Source organism: Neoarius graeffei, chromosome 14 (assembly GCF_027579695.1).
Source record: "Neoarius graeffei isolate fNeoGra1 chromosome 14, fNeoGra1.pri, whole genome shotgun sequence".
In the NCBI taxonomy this organism is placed as follows: Eukaryota; Metazoa; Chordata; class Actinopteri; order Siluriformes; family Ariidae; genus Neoarius; species Neoarius graeffei.
Genome location: NC_083582.1, coordinates 76,544,838 through 76,567,492, shown reverse-complemented (window position 1 = coordinate 76,567,492; position 22,655 = coordinate 76,544,838). Strand labels below are relative to the sequence as shown.

The 22,655-nt window shown below is 38.3% G+C and overlaps 1 protein-coding gene across 2 annotated transcripts in view; it reads left to right on the top strand.

The window, feature by feature from the left end:
* map2k6 (mitogen-activated protein kinase kinase 6) overlaps positions 1-14,745 on the top strand; it is a 69,286-nt gene extending 54,541 nt beyond the window's left edge. For both annotated transcript variants that reach the window (XM_060940316.1, XM_060940317.1), the window contains exons 7-12: positions 2,677-2,728; positions 6,624-6,751; positions 7,802-7,879; positions 10,168-10,307; positions 12,997-13,042; positions 13,243-14,745. In XM_060940316.1, coding sequence (XP_060796299.1) covers positions 2,677-2,728; positions 6,624-6,751; positions 7,802-7,879; positions 10,168-10,307; positions 12,997-13,042; positions 13,243-13,320 — 522 coding nt within the window. In that variant the 3' untranslated portion in view covers positions 13,321-14,745. The remainder of the gene's footprint in view (positions 1-2,676; positions 2,729-6,623; positions 6,752-7,801; positions 7,880-10,167; positions 10,308-12,996; positions 13,043-13,242) is intronic.
* The last annotated feature ends 7,910 nt before the right edge of the window (positions 14,746-22,655 follow it).

Here is a 22,655-nt window from a genome sequence, read left to right as displayed (position 1 = left end):
GCAGCATTTCACTTGTTAAAGACTAAACTTCAGACAGAAAGGCCCACAAACAAACAGCAACTGAAAGCCGCTGCAGTAAAGGCCTGGCAGAGCATTAAAAAGGAGGAAACACAGCGTCTGGTGATGTCCATGAGTTCAAGACTTCAGGCAGTCATTGCCAACAAAGGGTTTTCAACCAAGTATTAGAAATGAACATTTTATTTACAATTATTTAATTTGTCCAATTACTTTTGAGCCCCTGAAATGAAGGGATTGTGTTTAAAAAATGCTTTAGTTCCTCACATTTTTATGCAATCATTTTGTTCAACCCACTGAATTAAAGCTGAAAGTCTGAACTTCAACTGCATCTGAATTGTTTTGTTCAAAATTCATTGTGGTAATGTACAGAACCAAAATTAGAAAAATGTTGCCTCTGTCCAAATATTTATGGACCTAACTGTATGTGTATATATATATATATATATATATATATATATATATATATATATATATATATATAATAAAAATCACTGTCTGTAAACATTTTAGTTTCCGGAGCATAACTCAAACTATTAGGATTTTTTTTTTTTTTTCATGAAACCTGACAGTTATGTTAAGTGACTAGAGGAGTTGTGCCTTTTGACGTTTTGGGATTTCAGTGATTATTATTATTTTTTTAATTAATTTTTTTTTCTTTTGGAGAGGTTAAATAAAACCATCGTTGTCACACTGTGCGACAGTGTATATATCACGATGCATTGTATGTTGTGTATCGTATCATGGTGTTTTTCCCCGGGCGACTTTCTACATCCTTGTTGCATCATGAAGTCACGGAATACGGATTCACAGAAAATAAAAAATGTAATACAAATCACGGATCTTTTATTGACGGCTATGTGATTTTTCATGAAATATCAAAGTAAATTAATAAAGTAAACATATAAATGCAAGTAAGATATTTTAATTATGAACTTCGGCAGTCCAAACATGTAATTGTTTTAGACTTCTTAAGTTTTATTCCTGATGCATCATCCGTATGAAATCAGTAACCCATCTGTAATATACTGAAACGTCCGTGACCAATCCTTAAATTATTAGCATCCGTGATGCATCCGTATTAAAATCCGTAACCACGACGTAATTTGTATCCTTTTTTAAAATTATATTTCCGTAATCCGTGACCTATCTGTATTTTATCGACCACCGGAGTGTGTGCATGGGTGGTTTTGAAGTCCAAGCTGTACAGTATGACCCGGAATAATGTGCTACTACTTGGAAAAAACTTCCATGACTATTCCTAAGTTGCATGCGTTTATTTCCCTGAGTGTCGGGACCGAGTGATGATATGGAGCACTTGCATGTGACGTCACAGCCGATCCAGATTGTGACAGACGCCATCTTGTCGGTCAAACGCCATATTCCGCCTTCTACTTCTGGTTCTACTTCTGCTTTTATTTCTACCTTTTCTTCTGGAAAACCCTACTATATACAATTCTACTACAACGGCTGCGGCTACAAGCTCTCCCTACCTGTGCACGTTTTTTATGTTTTTTGTGTGTATTTTTGCGTGTTGTTCATCTGTACCGGACTTCAATATCCACTACAACCGTATGGACTTACTGGACATTGGTTTCCAGCAGAAAATGACGGTTTGTAGCGATTTCCATCGCATGCACAACATTCCGGACGAGAAAAAAAAAAACATTCCGGACGAGATAGCGAGACCAGCGGGATCTCCGTGGATTGTTATCGGAAGCAAAGCGAAGGAGGCGGTGCCGGGAGCGGAAGCAAAAGCGAGGCTGTAGAGCCGGCCTGTTGACTAAGCTCAGAAAACAGCCACTCAAATCTCCACTGCCAAGCCTCTACCTCTCCAACGCCAGATCCATGGTAAACAAGACGGACGAGCTGGAATTACCTTATTCTATTCTATAATTGGCTGGTCAGTGCTATACTCAATACTTAAGTGACTTACCCATCCAATGAGGATTCTTGTTTACAAGATGCCACATCTGAGTCGCTGACAAATCCTGAATTTCTGTAAAGATAACTGTGCAGAGATTTATAAGCACGCAGTGCTTCACCACTGAACAGCGAGGGAAAGTTAATGAGGTAATTATACACGTCCGGGTATTCCGCTGGCAGTTCAAAATCCGGTCGTGAAAACTCCGTCCGGTAAGCCATAAGGGTCACAAATCTGTAGATCGTTTATTTTAGACATGTATCTAGTTATCTGTTCATTAGAAAAATGAGCCGTGTAGTCCGTCGGTTGAAATTGATCCATTCTGTACACGAGTGCAGCAGTATTCAGCTGTGTTTTTGACCGACACGATGGCGGTTGTGTACTTTCCGGTCACATGACTGCAAGATCTCTATAGTGGGGATTATACTGTCGTTGTGGTGTTTCTGCTCCAGACTGGGACTAAATTCAGGCAGAGGGAGAGTCAGAGCTGGAGTTATTACAGGTGTAGTTATAGTTCTCGGTGTTGTGGGACCGGACCCTTAGAGACGGTGTGTGTTTGGTAGAGATGAGGCTGGAGAAAAAGGATATTTCCTGCTTTCTTGTACAAATGACAGGTGGATTTCCTCTGTTTCCGTTCCTCGCTCCTGCACACCGCCGTGTCCATTAGACACAGTTACTGACCTCCACACACAGGAAATGAATGGATCTGTTACACTGAACCTTGTTTCCTGTTACAGATTGTGAAAGCTCTGGAACACCTGCACAGCAAACTGTCCGTGATCCACCGAGGTGAGCAAACACACACACACACACACACACACACACCTGTCCTGAAATTCAGTAAAATGTCTCTAGTTCCCTGCTGTGTCCATATTCTCCGTCACTGCTGCAGATTTTCGTGATCTCCCCCATATCGAGGCCCGATTTATTTATTTTTGTCTTCAGGGTTTGTTGGCTTTTTTCCCTGTGAATCAGATTCTCATTATAACAGTTTCTCTACTCACAGCCTGAATGTTCTTTGATTTCTCTTGATAAACCCTTATTGTTACTCATTAAAGGTTTGTATTTCCTCTGCAGATCATTCAGGTGAGTAATTAGTAGGAAACGTACCGTAGTGTCCACACTTATGGACTGTCCCTTTACACCTGATTTTAAGAAAAATGTACAATGTAAAACGATTATTAAATCTTGACGAAATTGCGATACAGAATTCTAAATTAAATGAAATTAGATTGCATAACTATTATTTATCTGTTTTCTTTTAGTTTGCGGTTGGGGGGACTATTTTATTTTATTTATTTATTTTAATTAAACGGAAAGTAGAATTTTTAATGGTCAGTGCTTGTAAGTATTGTAATATTGAATATTGCAAATTTTAAATACTTATATTTTAGACTGAGATGTTAGGGTTTTATTTACATTTGCACTGGAAGGTTTGTTTGTTTTGTTTGTTTATTTTGAAATCTCATCTCATTATCTGTATCCGCTTTATCCTGTTCTACAGGGTCGCAGGCAAGCTGGAGCCTATCCCAGCTGACTACGGGCGAAAGGCGGGGTTCACCCTGGACAAGTCGCCAGGTCATCACAGGGCTGACACATAGACACAGACAACCATTCACACTCACATTCACACCTACGCTCAATTTAGAGTCACCAGTTAACCTAACCTGCATGTCTTTGGACTGTGGGGGAAACCGGAGCACCCGGAGGAAACCCACACGGACACGGGGAGAACATGCAAACTCCGCACAGAAAGGCCCTCGCCGGCCTCGGGGCTCGAACCCGGACCTTCTTGCTGTGAGGCGACAGCGCTAACCACTACACCACCGTGCTGCCTTTATTTTGAAATGGAAGAATTAATTTATTTAAAAAGTAGTGAATTTAGCTGTTTGGGGGTGTTTGTCATCAGTGTCGGATATTGTAGACCTATTGGTTAAGGGTAAGGGGGTGGCGTTTATTTATTGATTTTCAGATATAGCGTTGATATTCCTCTCCATGGACCGTCTGTCTGTTTTAATACAAGTATCATTACAAATCAAAATGCACATGAGCACATGTTTTAAAATAATTTCTGCACAAAAGAGTTAACTCCCAGCTAATGTACCAGTTTTACCCAAAGCTTAAGGTCAATAAAATGGAATAATAAAAATATGGTTAATAATAAAAAATAATAAACAAGGAAAACGAATGTGTATAAAATGATCTGAATATAAATCCAAGTTATTTTCTGTGTATTAATGCAGTGTCACTGGGACCGGTGGTTATTAGTGTGCGGTTATTTCCCGTCCCTCTCCATGCACTTGGAGCTGTTTTTGGAGCAGTTTTATATTTTAGAGCTGATCTCTATAATCTCAGTTTGACAAATGTCTAAAGTTTCTAGCACACCCCCTTCTGGACCCAGTGGAGCCATTTCTTCTGTTCAAGATCAAATATTTTGTTAAATATCGGCCTGGTGATGCTTTTTAAAGTTAAAAACTCCTGCATGTGCAGTGATGTTTATATGCAGTGTGTATATATATGTATATGTTATTTACCAGCTGGGAGGTCCGTATGGTGAAATACCATGATGAGGTCTTGAAAGTACTGAGCGAGGCCCTCTGGGTCACGGTATTTCACCATATGGACTGACCGTAAGCTGGTAAATAATATATTTATTTTTTTCTTTACCAAATTCTAACAGAAAACGAGAGCGCCCGAAAGGGAAAACCGAGCCGAGCCGCCATTTTGAATCCTCATTCACGGCTGTAATGCAAATTGCTTCTTCCTCGGTATACAAGTGCACTTCCATGGCAGGAAAAAACTACATTTTGCCGCCTATGTAGTCCCCTATTTATACAAAACTGAGTCATTCAGGATTCAGCCATGTTTTTGCTCGGCGTTGGCAACAGTTAGAGGTTTTTAGCTTTCTCCTGAAATGCTTTCTTTTATTTCTTCTTCCTCAGGGTAGTAAAACTCGCTTTCGCTGTGAACACTGTCGTTATCGCTATCCATGCTGTAAAATTAATGCTATTCTCCTGAGAAATGCTGGCAAAAATTTATAAGATTTTTGATAATCTTATAAATAAATCTTATAAAAAAAAAAGTTACTGTGTTTGTTGTGAACGAGTGAGTCGCCAGAGGTCTGTAACTGGGGTCTGTATCGTAGGATACAGACCCGCTCGCCAGCCAATCAGAGCGCAGGATTTGATGGAAACCGGACCGTGAAAATTTTTATATATATATATATATATATATATATATATATATATATATATATATATATATGTGTATATATATATATATATATATATATATATATATATATATATGTGTGTGTTCTGCAGAGATTCGCACAAACTGATTTCCTGTTGTAATTATCATAATCCACATTGTGTTCCATTTACAGAAACACATCGGATGCAGATTGGGAAGGTTTTATGTGTTTTTGTATTTATCATGTCCTACGCAGACCTGCTAACGTTTACACTTTGTATGTAGGAGCTCTGTGTTTTAGTGTCAGAGTTTTCAATCATCATAAAAAAAAAAATCCTCCAGTAAAAGCAGCCGATGAACCAATCAGCATGCGAATCTGTTCGGATCGACCGTTCCATAGGTGCGTTGAAATCTGATATTAACCAGCACTGTGTGAAAGCCCCGCCTCAAATAAGACGGTTGTTATTAAACAGTATCTTACTCCAGCTTTCACTAGTGTTTCTGTACGGAGCAGCCGGCTTGGGTTTTGAATTTGGAACGGGTGAGGATCTGCTGACTGAGTCGGAATTCTGACTTTAGAGACGTTCCGGTTCACATTTCCACCTGGGAATGTGGAAATCTCAACTTCCCAGTACAAATGGAACGCGTTTTGTCTGCATGGTTCCTCTTTAGGGTTGACCTGAATATCAAATGCACATACAAACTGGAATATTTATTTATTTGTTTATTTGTCCCATTATTACAGGCTGGTCTTTAAATCTGAGATGCAGAGGATTTAATTTAATATATCATAAGCCACTTTGTTGACTAATGGGTGCAGTTTGGTTGCAGGTTAATATGTTGGTCTGGATTATGTAACTCTCTAAAAGGAGTAATTTTGTGGTTCGTCACTGCAGACTTTTTTTTTTTTAAATTTCCTCTCATTGTTTCATTATTGTAGTGAGTCATGAGTCATTATTTACATGCTGTATATGAGAGGAAAAGACGAAGCCACTCAAAACAGTGTGTTTTTATCATTCATCATTCTTGACACGATGAACCCAGCCTTCCAGTTTCTGCACAAAAAAGAGGAAATGCATGTTTATTTAAAAAAAAAAATGCAACTTGCAGATGCTAATCTTTCCAAAAGTTAATTCAGAAATAAACATTTTGAAGCGCCGAGGAAACTTGGAAACCTGTCGCTCTGTGAAGTGTCACGTAGCAGCTTGGGTTTTGTTGAAACATGAATAAAGCTTCATTTATTTTATTTATTATTCAGTCCTAATTGAATCTTTTAACACCAGGTGGTTCTTGTGAGACACAGCACCTGACACGTCATCTCCAAAACATGGGATTTTTTTTTAAAGAGTGATTAATGAAGTGTTGAATCGTGTTTTGTGTAATAATTCTGATGGGAAAATGTACGTGAGGGTTTCTTTTCTTTTAATGTCACATTCCTGCGTTTTCTGTCTGTCCATGTTTTGAACCTCGCTCTTTCCGTCTGTGTGTTTAGACGTGAAACCGTCCAACGTGCTGATAAACATGCAGGGGCAGGTGAAGATGTGTGACTTCGGGATCAGCGGCTACCTGGTCGACTCGGTGGCCAAAACCATGGATGCGGGCTGCAAACCCTACATGGCGGTTAGTTTGGGGATTTCCTGTTAAAGGAGTCGTTTGTAATGTTTGTGTTCTGGGAGAGTTGGATGGAGAGAATCTGTGCTTTGGGTACCGTGGTCACGTGTGTGATGTTTCATGTCGGCATCATGCAACAGAAAAAACCCAAAGCTGAAAATAATCATTTTGGTCAAATTTGATCTCGTACCAACTGAAAATCGTCTTGATGCATGTGGAGCGTGTTGTGGTTTTTATTTAGTTTTTTTTTTAATGCATAATTTGACTGGTAATTATTAAAAAAAAAAAATTAATCTTTTATCCATATAATTTAACTTTCCTCTTTAATTTGGAGTAATTTTCCTTTTTTTTTTTTTTGTTTCACTAATATGGCTCTCGCATTGTTGCCTTTTTTTTTTTTTTTTTTTTAATAAAACGAACCCTGATCGAAATTAAATATCATGATGATACATTCTGCATCTAATTAATTGACCAAATACTGTGATGACTTTCTGACCCTCTGAGTTTCTCCGAGTGTGTATCTGATCATATCTCCATTTTAGTGGAATTGGTTAGTTTGTGTCTGTTGACACGTTTTCTTTCTGGCCCAGAAATTTGCTCCACCCTCAGCCAGAACAGATCTATTCACCTATCTATTCATCTGTTCACCTTTTCCACTCAAAGGCACCTCAGAAGACCTTTATAGTTGAGCTGGAGGGGGTGAGGTTGGGTTCTGGGAAGAGCAAAGCTCCTGAATGTTTTCTGTGTTTGCATGAGAGTGTTCTAAAAATGACAAACTGCCCCTTTAATGAGCTGACGGTAAAGACTGCCTACATGAAGTAACACTGAATAGAAGCTTCATGCAGTAGTGTGTGTGTGTGTGTGTGTGTGTGTGTGTGTGTGTGTGTGTGTGTGTGTGTGTGAGAGAGAGCAAGAGCTTGACAGCTTTGTGAATGAAAAGGGAAGCTCTTTGTAGTCTGAGGAAGAGATTGTTCACGCTGAAGTGACATCATCTACTTCCTCCTCTAATCTCTCTCTCTCTCTCTCTCTCTCTCTCTCTCTCTCTGCCGTGTCTGACAGCCGGAGCGGATAAACCCAGAGACCAATCAGAAGGGCTACAATGTCAAGTCTGATATCTGGAGTTTAGGAATCACCATGGTGGGTCTCAACTTCAACCTTTTTTCCCCTTTTCTTTTTTTTCCTAAGAGTATAAACACTCATCCCTCCGCCCCTCACACTTTCTCCCTGATGGTGGATGAGTTGCACTTATGAACTTAGGGTTTAAATCGGTTATAGAAATCGTTCACCTCCAGTCCGGGGTGTGGTGTGCCATGGTGTGCGTACATCACGGTCTAAATCTGTGCACGTGAAGATTCAGGACCAACAGAGATGTGATCTGTCCCCCGTGTGTACACACAGCTGTGATAAATCCCACGCGTTCTAATCTGCTCTGCTTGTGCGCAGCCGTTTCTTTGCATGCATAAAAAAAAATAAACGTCCTTATACGGTAACCAGCTTCCTTTTAAAAAGCCCATTCACTTCCAGCTGCTTGTGAAGAGCATGGAGCATGTCCAAGTCTAATAAAAAAGATTGAGTGGTTTATTGAAGAAATAATTACAAAATGTATTTATTTTATTTGGCGCTCCATGTGAATCCTGTCATTTTAATCACATCTCAACAAATCTGTTTGTTATTGTCTTTTCTGTTGCTGTATTTGGAAGTGAAATGTCGAGCAGTGTGAGGGATTTTTTTTTTTTTGGGGGGGGGGATACATATTTCATCTTTTAATTATTATTTATTATTATTATTATTATTATTATTATTATTATCTCTAGCCGCTTTATCCTTCTACAGGGTCGCAGGCAAGCTGGAGCCTATCCCAGCTGACTATGGGCGAAAGGCGGGGTACACCCTGGACAAGTCGCCAGGTCATCACAGGGCTGACACATAGACACAGACAACCATTCACACTCACATTCACACCTACGCTCAATTTAGAGTCACCAGTTAACCTAACCTGCATGTCTTTGGACTGTGGGGGAAACCGGAGCACCCGGAGGAAACCCACGCGGACACGGGGAGAACATGCAAACTCCACACAGAAAGGCCCTCGCCGGCCACGGGGCTCGAACCCGGACCTTCTTGCTGTGAGGCGACAGCGCTAACCACTACACCATCGTGCTGCCCTATTATTATTATTTTTTTTTTTTTTTAATTTATTTTTTTTATCAATTTGTGGATGGGGTGGGTTGTTTGATGTGCAGTGGGGGGAAATTCACCACTTTTTTGTAATAAATTTGTCCATGTTTCATTGAATGGTGGGTTGGGTAGATCATTACATGTGCAGGGGGAAAAATTCACTTTTTATTTTTTAATTTTTTGCTAATAAATTTGTCTTCATTTGATACGTTTTTCGAATCATGGATTGGGTGGATCAGTACATGCCTAGAAAACATTTCAAACAAAAAAAAGGGGGGGGTGAGATTTTTCTTAATTTATTTTTTGAATTGTGGATTGGGTGGATCATTACATGTGCAGAAAAATCCTACCTACCTATTTATTTATTTACTGACAATAAAAACATGTATCCTTTAATCCTTTTTTAATGAACTACTCTCTTAAAACAGCGTAACTATACAAGGACATGAAACTAAACAAGTAAATAAATGACACACAAATTATTATATATGGAATATATTATTCTAGACAAATAAAGCCGTTCCTAAGAGATGGAAAGCCAAGAAAAGGAGGGAAGAGGAGAACAAAAAAAAGTAAAGCAGACAATTTTCAGCTGAAAGAAAAATAAATATTTGTACATATAAAGGAGACTAAACTTCCTTCCAGTATAACCATCAAAGAAGCCGAAGCGTGCAGTGGCTCCGACAGCAGCAGTGACGGCGGTGCAGCTGCAGTTCACAGGTTTATATTAATGCCCGAGGTCTCGTTCCTGTAGTTCCAGTTCAGTCACAGCACCTGCTCCGTATCATCCGAGTATAATGATGAATACATTTTTCATAATTTTGCTGGGGTTTAGTAAATAATTCCAGTGAGGTTTTCTGTAAGGAGTTAGTTTCACATTTTTGGGAAGGAGTCTCCACTTTCAGTGCTTTCTTAACAGTCTGAGGTGAAGCTGCAGCTTGAAGGTTTCAGAGAGCCTGGTGAAGGAGCGACTGTTTACAGCTGCTGGAACATGAGTGATCAGAGGATGTTCACGGACCTTAATAAAAAGATGAAGTATAGCGTGGTGTTTGATTGATTTATAATTGTTGGTAAATTGCTGTGGTAGAAGAGGAACAAAAGTGTTGGACAAGCTGTTACATGAAAATCATCAGCTTTAGGATGGTGACTAACCCACTCAGTAGCAGGTCGTGTCACTCCCTGCGTGGCTGATTACTCCTCTACAATGCATGAAGTCGTGGATGATGATGATGTGGTGTTGTGTTCAGATCGAGCTGGCCATCCTGCGTTTCCCGTATGACTCGTGGGGGACGCCGTTCCAGCAGCTGAAGCAGGTGGTGGAGGAGCCGTCCCCTCAGCTCCCCGCTGACCGCTTCTCCCCAGAGTTCGTGGACTTCACAACAAAGTGGTGAGTTATATGCACGCGTGCACACACACTATTACACTATTACAATGAGTCTAACAGGTTAAAATAGAATGGAGAAGCAGTTTTAAGTTTTGATAGTGTTTCTGGATGGAGCTCCAGATACAGTACAATAAACATGGAGGATTTTTTTGTTAAGCCTTTTTACATTAAATCTTCCTGAGCTTAGAAACATTTCGTCATTTAGTATTAAGAAAAAACACTTGTCTGGGGGTTTGCCATATAATGTATACCGTTATTATACACACAGGACACTTTTTCGATGGAATAAACGTGTGTTCTGTTCCCTTCTAGCGGGTTTCATTCATTTGGTTTGATAGCATGCAATATTGTTATCATATCGCTTATCCTACGTGTATTATGTCGCTCTACCCGGTGGAGAATGAGCGTTGAAATTTGGTTTGATATTGCATGGTTGTCAAGACAACATGACGTCACACGTCAGAGACATAAAACTTCCACGCTAGCGAGCAACTGGGATAATTTGTAAACAAACATGGCCGCCAGGTTTGCTTCGTTAAATACGGAAGATTTTGAGAGAATTTTGAGAGAAAGATGCGTTGAACACCCGAAAGGAATGTGTATGTACAATAATCATAATAATAATAATATTGGCTGGCTTTTTTTTCATGGTCTATCAGATATATTCCATTCAGCTACTCATCTTCGACTCGTTCAGTATCATGCTCGCTGAATGGAATATATCTGATAGACCACGAAAAAAAGCCAGACAATATTATTTAAATATATAACTTGAAAATACCCTGATTTTGGTGTTGTCCATCTCAGAACAAACATTGTTTTCTGTAAGATATTTATGGAGTCAGCAGTTCCTTTGCTTTGTTAGAGCGGGTTTTCCAAGATGGGAAAGGGATACTTCACACCATCCTGTTATTGGAAAATAATCAACTTCAGCGTGCACTCACTCCACATTGCTTTTCGTCACACCACCACATCACTGATTTTTCTGTAATAGCACAACCTCAAGTGCTTTATACTCACTTTAATAAACCCAAATTAATGTTAAAGTAAAACACCTGTTCATTGATTTGTGATTAGGTATGTAACGAGATATTGTGATACAAATTTATGACTCTTTGAATCAATGAAATTAAAAAAAAAAAAACCTGATCCTGATTATTAGGCTGTATAATCTGTTGTGGGTTTCTTTTCCCCCCCAGCTGTAATTTTTTTTGTTTGGACAGAAGAGGGAGTAATACCGTGAATACACGTAACTTCACTATAGGCGGAAGTCACGCAGCTCCACACAATGCTGCAAAAACAAAACACAAAAAATCAGATCTAAAATGCGAAAGAGCTGTTGTGTGATTGACTTTACAAATAGATTTAGCCAGAAATCAGCACTCTGTCTTTAGAGTGAGGAAAACTAAAGAAAAGAGAAGCAAATAGAGGGAGAACAAATGTTTGTAAAAGTTTATTAAGAAAATATCTATTTGTTATTCATGTTTTTTTTTATAAATAAATGGAATATTTGAGTTAATAGGCTATTATATTATATTTTATTCCATTTACAAATGTGGGTAAACTATTGTTGGCTATTTAGAAAATTAAACAAGGTTTTCTTTTAACAAAAGGAATATTTAAGTTGATGAATAGGAAAATAAATGTTGCTCTTTTTGTAATTTTTATTTTATTATTATCTTCTTTTTTGGGGGTCATAAATTTGTCTTCATTTAATATATTTTTTTCCAAATTGAACCCTAGATTGGGTGGATTGTAACATACCTAGAAATAATTTCACCACTTTATTTTGTTCTAAAAAAAAAATGGATTTTTTTATTTAACAAAAAGGATATTTAAGTTAATAAAGAATATGAAAATTATTGGCTAAAATTTTGAGGAATAAAATTAGCTTCATTTAACTTTTTTCAAAAATTATCATGGGGAAAATCGAATTGTAAATCGAGTGAATTTTTGACATGCCTCTTTGTGACCTGAATATAACATGTTACTAACATCAGGAACGTGATTTAAAATTACAGCACTTTGTTTTATTTTATCAAAAATTAAACATTTATTTACTGCAGTTGTTTAATAATCATCAGGTAAGGTTCTTAACTTGACATTACTAAATCCAGATGCTGTTCACTTTGTTATTGTTACTTATAGTGCATTATTGTTAAAATTGGTAGTTTATTAACTTTAACAAGGCTGTAAATCCGGTCAGTTAACGGTACCTTAATGTAAAATATTAGATTGTGGTTTTTTTTTTTAATTATAATAAATTTTTTTTTTTAATGCGAATGTCGAGGGGTTTTACAACGATATGTTCATCTGTCGTGTTTGTGTGAGTTGCATGGATGAGAATTTCAACACCTTTTCTTGGACTACAGACAAAATTTGTTTACTTCAAATTGTCTTACTATAAGAAGTCCAAGTGCAGTTATAACACTCCGTAAATGTGTAACATCCATTCCAGTAGACTGCAAATTAGAAACTATAATTACATTCTCAATAGGGCAGGGTGATATGACGATGTAGTGTTGATCAAGTAAGTCACGCCACAGTATGCTTTTCTGAGATATTCTGAATGTTGTGGTACGTTTCTTTTTATTTATTTATTTATTAAAAATAATTACAAATTGATAAACTGCTAAAATTTTGTTCATACCCTACAAAATTTGGTTTTGTTTCTTCCTTTTGTTTGTTTTAGCTTAAAGAAGAATTCCAAAGAGAGGCCAAACTACACAGAACTCATGGTGAGTTTTCACACTTGCACTTTCTCATTGTGACCACTAGATGTCAGCCTCGTGTAACTTTAATAGTGGTCACTTCATCTTCAGGCTCCGACACCGCGCCGAATGGAACAACGACAGAAACATTTGCTGCACCTCCACTTTTTTGTCATCACTTATTGATGTATGTATTTTAATTTCCTTTTTTATCGCTTTCTATACAGCAACATCCCTTTTTCACCTACCACGACTCCAAAGAGACGGATGTGGCCAGCTTCGTCAAGATCATCCTGGGCGACTGAGCCCCTCGGCGAAGGCGGGGCAAAGCAGGACTAATTCCACAGAAAAAAAAAAAAACCCAACCACCCAATTGCAAGACTGACACCTGGAAGCCACGCCCACCTCAGGCAGCAGTTCAGGGGGGCTCATGAGAGAGAGAGAGAGAGAGAGGGGCCAGGTGAGGGGGCGGAGACTGAATCAAAGGGGGCGGGGCATTTCTTCAGAACATACAGATGATGGGCAGGGCATGGAGTTGTGGGGGCGGAGACTGAATCAAAGGGGGTGGGGCATTTCTTAGGAACATACAGATGATTGGCAGGGGACGGAGTTGCGTGTGTGTGTGTTAATTAAAGAAGGGTGTTAGAGTCCTGATCTGATTTTTAAAATTTTTTTCTCCCATATGAAAACCTTTTAAGAGATCCGTTTACTTTACAGCATTATAACATCAACACGGATAAAGAGGAGCGATTTATAGATCGATTTATACTTTATATGAAAGGTGTGATTTGAATCTGGCAATATATTTTAATCACAGTTGTTCGAGATGCTAAAATCGCTTCGGAAAAGTCGCGCCTTTAAGAGCTGATCTCAGGTCAGTTTTTAAATGTGCTGTGAATATACAAGGTCAACAGTTAAAGCCCACAAAACTGATCTGAGTCAACGTGGATTATTTGACGAAACACCTTTCTCAGTGAGTCCTAAGTGAATCTAATAACAATTATCCTAATACTCACTCGATCTGACATTTTTGCACTCTCCCACCTCCGAACACACCTGCACCAGGTGATCATGTGACTCGAGTTCGAGAATTGGATCAGGATTTGGGGCGGAGCAGAAATGTGATGAAAAATGTCTTTGGGGGGAAGAAGCTGGCTTAAGTTCTCCAGCTCACTGAGAAATCCAGCAGGACCCTTTATGAAGAGTGTGTGTGTGTGTGTAAGGTTATCTGGGGAATTGGTATCTTTTTGGTCTGTTGCTTCATCTAGTCCTCTGTTCTGAGCCAATCAAGAGAGTTCTCGCTCTGTGTTCAACTGCAATTCAACTGGAAATTATTACTGTTATTGTCATGATGATGATCATTATTACGATATCCCATGTTATGAGAACGTGTGTATTAACCTGTCTGAGGTGTTTTGCAGTTTCTGTATTTATTGTAACTGCTGGTTTTTGTTTTATTTTTCTTCTTCATTGAAAACTTGACCTTTTTTTTCCCTTTTTAATTTTAAGGTGCGTGCGTGTGAGCGAATGTTGGGGGGAATTAGCTTTTTGTGTGTGTGTGTGTGCACGAGTGTGTGTGTGTGTGTGAGAGAGAGGATATTGTATTACAGTTTGGACACACGTAGCTGACACTTCTCTGAAAGTCTCACCGTGACTCAGAAGCCTGATTTGTGCCTCTTTATAGAAAAAAAAAGATCTACAATACATTAAACAGAAAAATGAAAAACCCACACTGCTCTGCGTGATGCGTGGTTTGCTCCAGGATTTAGCTGGACCTCTCTCGACTCCTTTTCCTCTTTGATTTAACCATAAACACGGTCTTGAATCCTACTTTCAGGATGCTTTCACTGGGTTTAAATTGAACTCGTGTGTGTGTGGGGGGGGGTTCCTTTGGTGTGACTGATTGTCCAGGTGAGACCATGACACAATTGCATTGGTCTCATCTTCTAAACAACCTCCAGTGTGATTTGCTCGCAGTGACGAATTGATTCGACTCTGAATCGACTCGCGTGCAGGAAGCGACTCGAGCGTGCTGTGTGTTTTGGTTTGGTGGATGTAAGCCACTAAACTGAGCTGTCATGCTACAGAAATGCCGTGTGTTCTGGATATTTGGACCACTGAACAAAAAAGGAAATGAACGATGTTTGAAACTAGTTATTTATATAATTACCTAATCACTTGCTAAGCGCCAGGTCTGTGTTCTCCATGCTCGGGTGAGTTTTGTGATTTGTCCGTGCACCTGCGAAGGGTGGTGGGTTTGTTTTTTTTAAACCTTTTTCTCTGTCTGCGTATTTCAGACAAACGAATGAGTTTACGAGTATGTTTTCAGTCGTACACATCCCTCGGGCAATGGGTTTGTTATTTATTTATTTAATTTCCCCCCTCCTTCCCCTCCTTTTTCCTCGTTTTTAAATCCATGCAGCGTGAAACCAAACCGAGCAGCAAACGAACCAACGAATCAATTTCTCTCTGATTCATTATAATGTGAAGGATGATGGATGATGATGGTAATAATAGTACATTTCTATTTGACTTGTGTAATACTTTACTAAGGCTATAATCCACAACACTCAGCTGTGTGTAAATTTTTCTATGAGATTGTCGAGCTTCCTAAAACAGGACCTGGTGCTTTCTGTATCTTCCACCTCTTCTTACTATGGATTCTTCACCACAAAGTGAATAAACAGACAGTAGAATACATTAAACAGCCTTAAAATAACATTTCTAAGTTCATTTGGACATCCAGCACCAATTAAAAGTTTGTACACCCCTACTCATTCATAGGTTTTTCTGTATTTTGTATTTTCTACATTGTAGAACAAAGCTGAAGACACTAAACTATGAAATAACATCTGGAACATATATGGAATTATGCTGTAAACAAAGTATGTTTGGTATTTTAGATTATTCAGTGTTTACCTTGACACTTTATACACTATTGTCATTCTCTTAAGCAGCTTCATGAGGCAGTCGCCTGGAATACTTTTCAATTAACAGCTGTGTCTCATCAAAAGGTCATTAGTGGATGAGTTTCTTACCTTCTTAATGCATTCGAGATCAAACCGTAAATAGTAAACTAGACAGTGTGTGTGACAAAAGTCACAGTAATTTGTGCTAGCTGTTACAAACCGGGACGGCTGGTCACCGTACCCTATAGATCTGGAATGGCAAGAGATAAAGAATGACGCTTAGTGATAAAGTTGTGCCCTGCTGCCCAAAACAAAATTAAAAAAAAAAAAAAACTGATTTGAAAAAAATCATGATAATTGACAGTTATAAGTGATTTGGAAAAAAAAATCTGTTTTTCATGGATCATTCCGGTTCAGTGATCCGGATCAGCACCAAAAGTCACAGCATCGTAATTCAGCCCAGAGGCATTCTGCATGTGAAATTTAATGATTGATTGAAAACTAAGGGAGAAATGGCGTTCTAAAACATGAGAATGATTGTGATAATAATAAAGTAGAGATCCTGAGTGAGAGTAACGATATGCATCAGCGCTGCTCGCACAAATTAATAATAAAAATACAGTAAATATCCCTATTCAACACCACAACTGTAGTAATCCATACAGTATTATATCAGGAACCAAACAACTAAGTAAAGAGAAACGACATCCATCATTAAGACATGAAATAACTTTTAATTGATAAAAATAAAGAAGAAAATGTTAGGTGTACAAACTTTTGACTGGTATTATTAGTAGTAGATTTCCAAAGAAGCAGAAAACAAACCAAACAAATTGTCTTTGGTTTTATAAGTTGTCATATCAGAAAAATGATTTGAAATGAACTTAAATAGTTCACAAAGCAAAGAAGGATAAATTCCGGTTTATTTCTGTAATTACAAGGCCATCAGCCAATTATGGCCATCAGCCAATCACTCAGACACTTCTCCCTCTCTCTCTGTGCATATATATACACAGCCTCATGATAAATTAAAGGTGGGGGAACCCACTAAGGTGATTTTCAACAAGTTGATGGGTGTATACTTGAGTGAAGAACACCATTCTTCCAAGAGATGTTCCTTCAGTAGGTGATTTTATTTTGATGATGGTGAAGAACGCTGTCCCGGACGTCACTCTGGTGTTCAGTTGGGTTGAGATCCTGAGGGTCTGAAGGCCATAAATACACAATTGACATCGTTTTCACCCTCATCAGACCTCTGAGCACAAATCCCCAACTGTGCTCCTGGAGTCCCCTCGTGTCCCTGTTTCATGTTCAGTGAAATCACTAAAATGTTTTCAGGCAGGAAGAGAGTCCAGGGCCCAGCTTTTGGAATCTGCACTCGACATGTTTCCAGACGTGTGTCTGGATGCTTCGCTGGTGGTTTCTTGCTCGCTGAAACCCTCGTCTCTGCAGCAAACCCTGTGTGAATGCTGCTATATTTGGGGGGAGGAATTCCCAGGCCCTGTCCTGCCGTTCAGCTGCTCCAACACAGCTGATTCCACTCAGACGCTCAGTAATCAGGCCTTTGGTGCTGGAAAGCACAGAAACTGCTATACTGGGAAAGTTTGTTTAGCAGAAAACATTTCATAATGTTTATGGTCTGTTTGTGTGTATGTGAAATATATACATTTAACAGTTATTCCCCGAAATCGAGTCGTACATGAGCTGAGAGGTGACGAGGCGCGCAGCACCGAGTTGTCTATAATCCGTGCACGATGAGATTGAGCGGAATAACTGTTTTATTCTATCCACATTCACTGGATTTTGAGAAATGGAACATTTTCTGCAAATTTGATAAATAAAAACTTTATATAAAACATCTGACAAAATCATTTCCGCTTAGAATGTAAACAAACCGGCGAAATGACAGGAGCGATTTGTGAAAAATGTGATAATTCTTGAAAAATTAAAATAAAGATACGTTCTTACCTTCAAATACTTTAATTCCATATTTTGTTATATATTTATATAGAATATAGCGTTTTGTTTTTGAGCAGAGTTTTTATTTTATCCTCGGTTGGTTCAGCAACACGCTCCGCTATTTTTTTTTTTCTCTACTCACAGTATATGAGCTGATATCCTAGTAGTAGAGTAGCCAATGAGAGCGCGCGATTGCTCATATCCAGTCAATGTGGATAGAACATACATATCTAAATATAGTCAAGTTTATTTTTATAGTGTTTTTAACAATAGACATTGTCGCACAGCAGCATATCTAATATAGAATATAAATAATATATATAAAATGTACGCGTGGTGCTTGTATTCAGCCTTGGGTTGATGTGATTGCGTTGTGTACATGTGCTAAGGGCTTAATTATCTCCGAGACGTTGTGTCCTTTAAAAAAAAAAAGTATCCAAGTAAGGATTTATCAAATTTGTACGATAATTTTTTAAAAATAAGCTTTTGGGCTGAATTATCTGACAGTTTTATTAATTATTAAAAAAGGTTAGTATTTAGCATACATGCTTACCGTACAATTAGCACAAAATTAAAATATAAACTTTTTTTTAAATAGCATTTGTTTTCACATGATGGACTTTTTAAATTTAAAATCTATTTTAACTCATTTCAAGCATGGAATTTTCGTTTTCTATTGGCAGATTATTTTGCTTATTTCAAATGTTTTTGTTTCTAGAAAGAAGTCCAGTTATCTGCTTATAGAATAACTGTTTTTAAGTTTAATTAGTAAATAAATAATTATGTCTAGAAATTGGATAATGGTCTTGTATTTCTCACGTAATAATCTCATGATGGAAATATTGCCTAACTGTCCCTTTAATCCTGTCTTCACATGTAACCAATACATTCAAACTAATAAAAGATCTAAATTAAAAAATATAATAAAGCAAACTACAATAATGGGTAAATATCAAATATATATAATTGCGTCAAAGTCTTATGACATTTAAAATAAACTATTGTTAAATTGAGAATATAACTCGATGCAATTTAACTGTCTTGATCACAAATATTGCATTTGCACAAAGTGCCACTAGATATCTTCTTTTTTGCATTGCATAAACGTTTGACATTTAAAAAATAAATAAAATAAATTAATTAATTCCTGTTCATTCAACTGACACATGCCCTTCTTTAATGAGTCGTAGCAGGCAGTTTGGTGGTGGTGCAGTGGTTAGCGCTGTCGCCTCACGGCAAGCAGGTTCTGGGTTTAACTTGGCTGGTCGACTGCAGTGTGGTTTCCTCAAGGTGTTCCGGTTTCATCCAGCAGTCGAAAGACATGCAGGTTCAGTCAACTGGCTTCTCTAGATTGGTTTAATGAATGTAAATGCCCATCTGGGATTGGCTCCAGCTCACCAGTGACCTGCGGTGGATAAACGGTGTTATGAATAAATTAATTATAAGTCAAAAAAGCTACTGCTAATTGTGTTACTCCGTATGACCTCGGATGTCATGAAGCAGAGCCAAACCGTTGCTGGATTAGCTCGGTGAACTCCATCTTAGACTGCGTCGGTCTTTTCGCCTGATTGATGGGAATTTGAAGCAACTGGGCAGTTTTTACCCAGGGGTCCTGATATTTACTTGTGGGTTTCCCAAACGAGACTTTTTTGCTAATGGCAGTGTTCTTCGCTCTGCAGAGCTGGCTGACGTACTTAAGATGCTGAGAATGTACAAAATTATTCTATTCTATCCACAGTCGCTGGATATGAGCAATCATGCACTCTGATTGGCTACTACTAGGATATCAGCTCATATACCGTGAGTAGAGAAAAACAAAATGGCAGAGTGTTGCTGAACCAACCGAGGATGAAATAAAAACTCTACTTAAAAACAAACCCCCCCCCCCCCCCCCAAAAAAAGCAACAAAATGTGGAATTTGATGGAAAGAACATGTCTTTTATTTAATTATTTTTCAAGAAGTATTATTGCGTTTTTCACAAATTGCTCCTGTCATTTTGCCGGTTTGTTTACATTCTAAGCAGAAATGATTTTGTTGGATGTTTTGTAATAAAGTTTTTGTTTATCGAATTTGCAAAAAATAAAAATGCTCCGTTTCTCAAAATCCAGTGAATGTGGATGGAATAAAAGTTATTCCACTCAATCTCATCATACATGGATTATAGACAACTCGATGCTACGCGTCTCGTCGCCTATCAGCTCATGTACGACTCAGTTTTGTGGAATAACTCTTAATTATGCAGTGATGTGGTCTTCACCATGTGTTGAATTTGTTCATTACCATATACGAAGCTATAGTTGACTTCATCCTCATCCATCGGCGTTTCTTTTCTTTTCCAGCCTCTGAACAATCCTCCATAAACACTGGAACAAACAAATTTCAAATTTTCTCCTCTCATTTGTTGCTCTTTTGGTAGCCAGGCCTGCATCCCGTACATTAATCATGATCTTCCAAATGCTTCGAGGAGTTTTCTTCTTGTACATAAATTAAAAGCTAGACGGTCTTTCAATTTCACAAAATCGGTGAAATTTAATTCCGTCTGAAATGTGGTGATTGTGATATCTGTTTATTTCTGTAATATCTCACAAAATATCAGGCCATTCTGTGGCTGGGAAGTTATTTAATTTGAGGGGATTAAAGCAAATAATGTGCATGAAATCGCTCGCTTCGCGCAGTCAAGCAGACAGAGGAAGTCCGTGTGTGTGCGCATGCGCAGGTTTACCTTCTTCTTTTGGGTTTTACGGCAGCTGGCATCCACAGTGTTGCATTACTGCCATCTACAGGTTTCCCTTTGAGCGTGCACTGACAGTTCCATCATTCTGTCGCTAAACGAACAGCTGATCACACCGAGGTGCTCGCTGAGCGCCAATATTTATTAGTTTGGTCCTGCGTTTCCTTTCCTTCGTATATAACATAACGTCTTTTCTTCTCGCTTTCTTTCCGTTACTGTAGTCGCTCTTTCACGTTTCATTCGCACACTCACGTCCTCCATTTTTCTCTCCTGTTTCAAATTTGTATCCCACAATGCCTTGCGTGAACAGAGAAAGCCCACCATGTGATGCATGACGTAGTATCTTGAATTGGGTCATGGTGAAGCAGGAAAAAATAGCGGAGAATTTAGGGACACGTGGCGAGAAATTCATTAATTGTTCTATTTAAAAAAAAAACTAATAAAATTGGAAGTCTGTGATTTGAATTCAGTAGCTTTTGGTCACTAAACAAAAATAATTGGGTGTCGGGGAAAATTCTTTTTATGATCTACACTTAAAATCTGAAAGGCAGTCTAGCTTTAATGTTACAATCCATCAGCACATGAAGCAGCCTTCTTTTGTATTTATCACCTGTCCAAGGTATCTAAATTCTTGTACGTTTTCTATGATTGGAGATCATAGGCTCTACCTTGTATTGCAAAGATGCTTAATAATAATAATAATAATAATAATAATAATAATAATAGTTTCATGTTAAAGAAGCACCCCGAGAGTTATATAGCATCAAGTTGATGATTTTTTTTTTATTCTGCTACATGAAGAAAGTTTAATATTCTATTAATGCAAACAAAATATTACAGATCCAACTATCTCGATCATGTGACCAATTGAAAAAAACTTAAATAATAGTTGAGTTGTTCACTCTTCATTGTTTTTATATAAAGGAATGTCATGTACTTTCTAAAACATTTGAGATTTGGCATAGAACTTTTTACAAAAATAAATCTTATGAAAGCTTTATGCAATGCTTATGAAGGTGTTATGAAGGCCTTGATGAAATATTTTGATGAAAATAAATAGCCTTAGTTACAGTGGTGTGTGTGTGTGTCTGTCTGTCTGTGTTGGCCTGGTCACAGTGGAAAAAGTACCTTGTTGCCGTCCAACATCAAAATCCCCAGTGTCGCTGTCTATTTAAGAAGCTCTACAGGAACCGGAGTGCACTCCACGTGTCTCATCATCGTCATCATCTTCTTACTGGAACTCCAGATTAAGAATGTAGTTTATGATGATGCTTATTTCCATACAGGTGTTGCTATGAGATTAAACATCAGCGATCCACAGAATTAAAGGAAATATGAAACATTCTTCCTGGAAGTGGCCATACATCACCAACATCCTATTTGCCAACCTTACTCACCTTTTTGTCGTCTTTGTTCAACGCAAGCTGAAATGTTAAGTTGTGATTTTATAAGAGTGTCCTGTAGAAAGCATGGAGTCGGATATCTAAAGCAACTGGTAGGGCTTTTTTAAGGATTAATTAAAAAAAAAAAGTAGAGGAGCATGATTGCATGGATGATACTAAAATGAAGCTGGACCATTGAAGATTGGAAAAACTTCGCCTGGTCTTTTTCTGATCATCATCTGTCCGGTGTCTGATCCTCTGCCCAGTGTAGCATCAGATTCCTGTTCTTGGCTGACAAGAGTTGGATCGCAATGTGGTTTTCTACTTTTGTAGCCAACCCACCTTGACAATTGACATACTGTGCGTTCTGAGATGCTTTTCTGCTCAACACAGTTGTAAAGAGTGATTATTTGAGTTACTGTAGATGTGGTGGAGCTGGTCTGGCTGTTCTCTTCAATAAGGCATGGTGGAAGCCATGGCCTAATGGTTAGAGAAGCAGCTTTGGGACCAAAAGTTTGCTGGTTTGATTCCCTAGAACAGTAGGACTGGCTGAAGTGCCCTTGAGCACTTGACCTAACCCCCAGCTGCTCCAGCAAGAGTGGTGGCGTACCTTGTGTCTGATTAGCCAAAGAAAAGCTGATGTGATCATCAGTTTGGG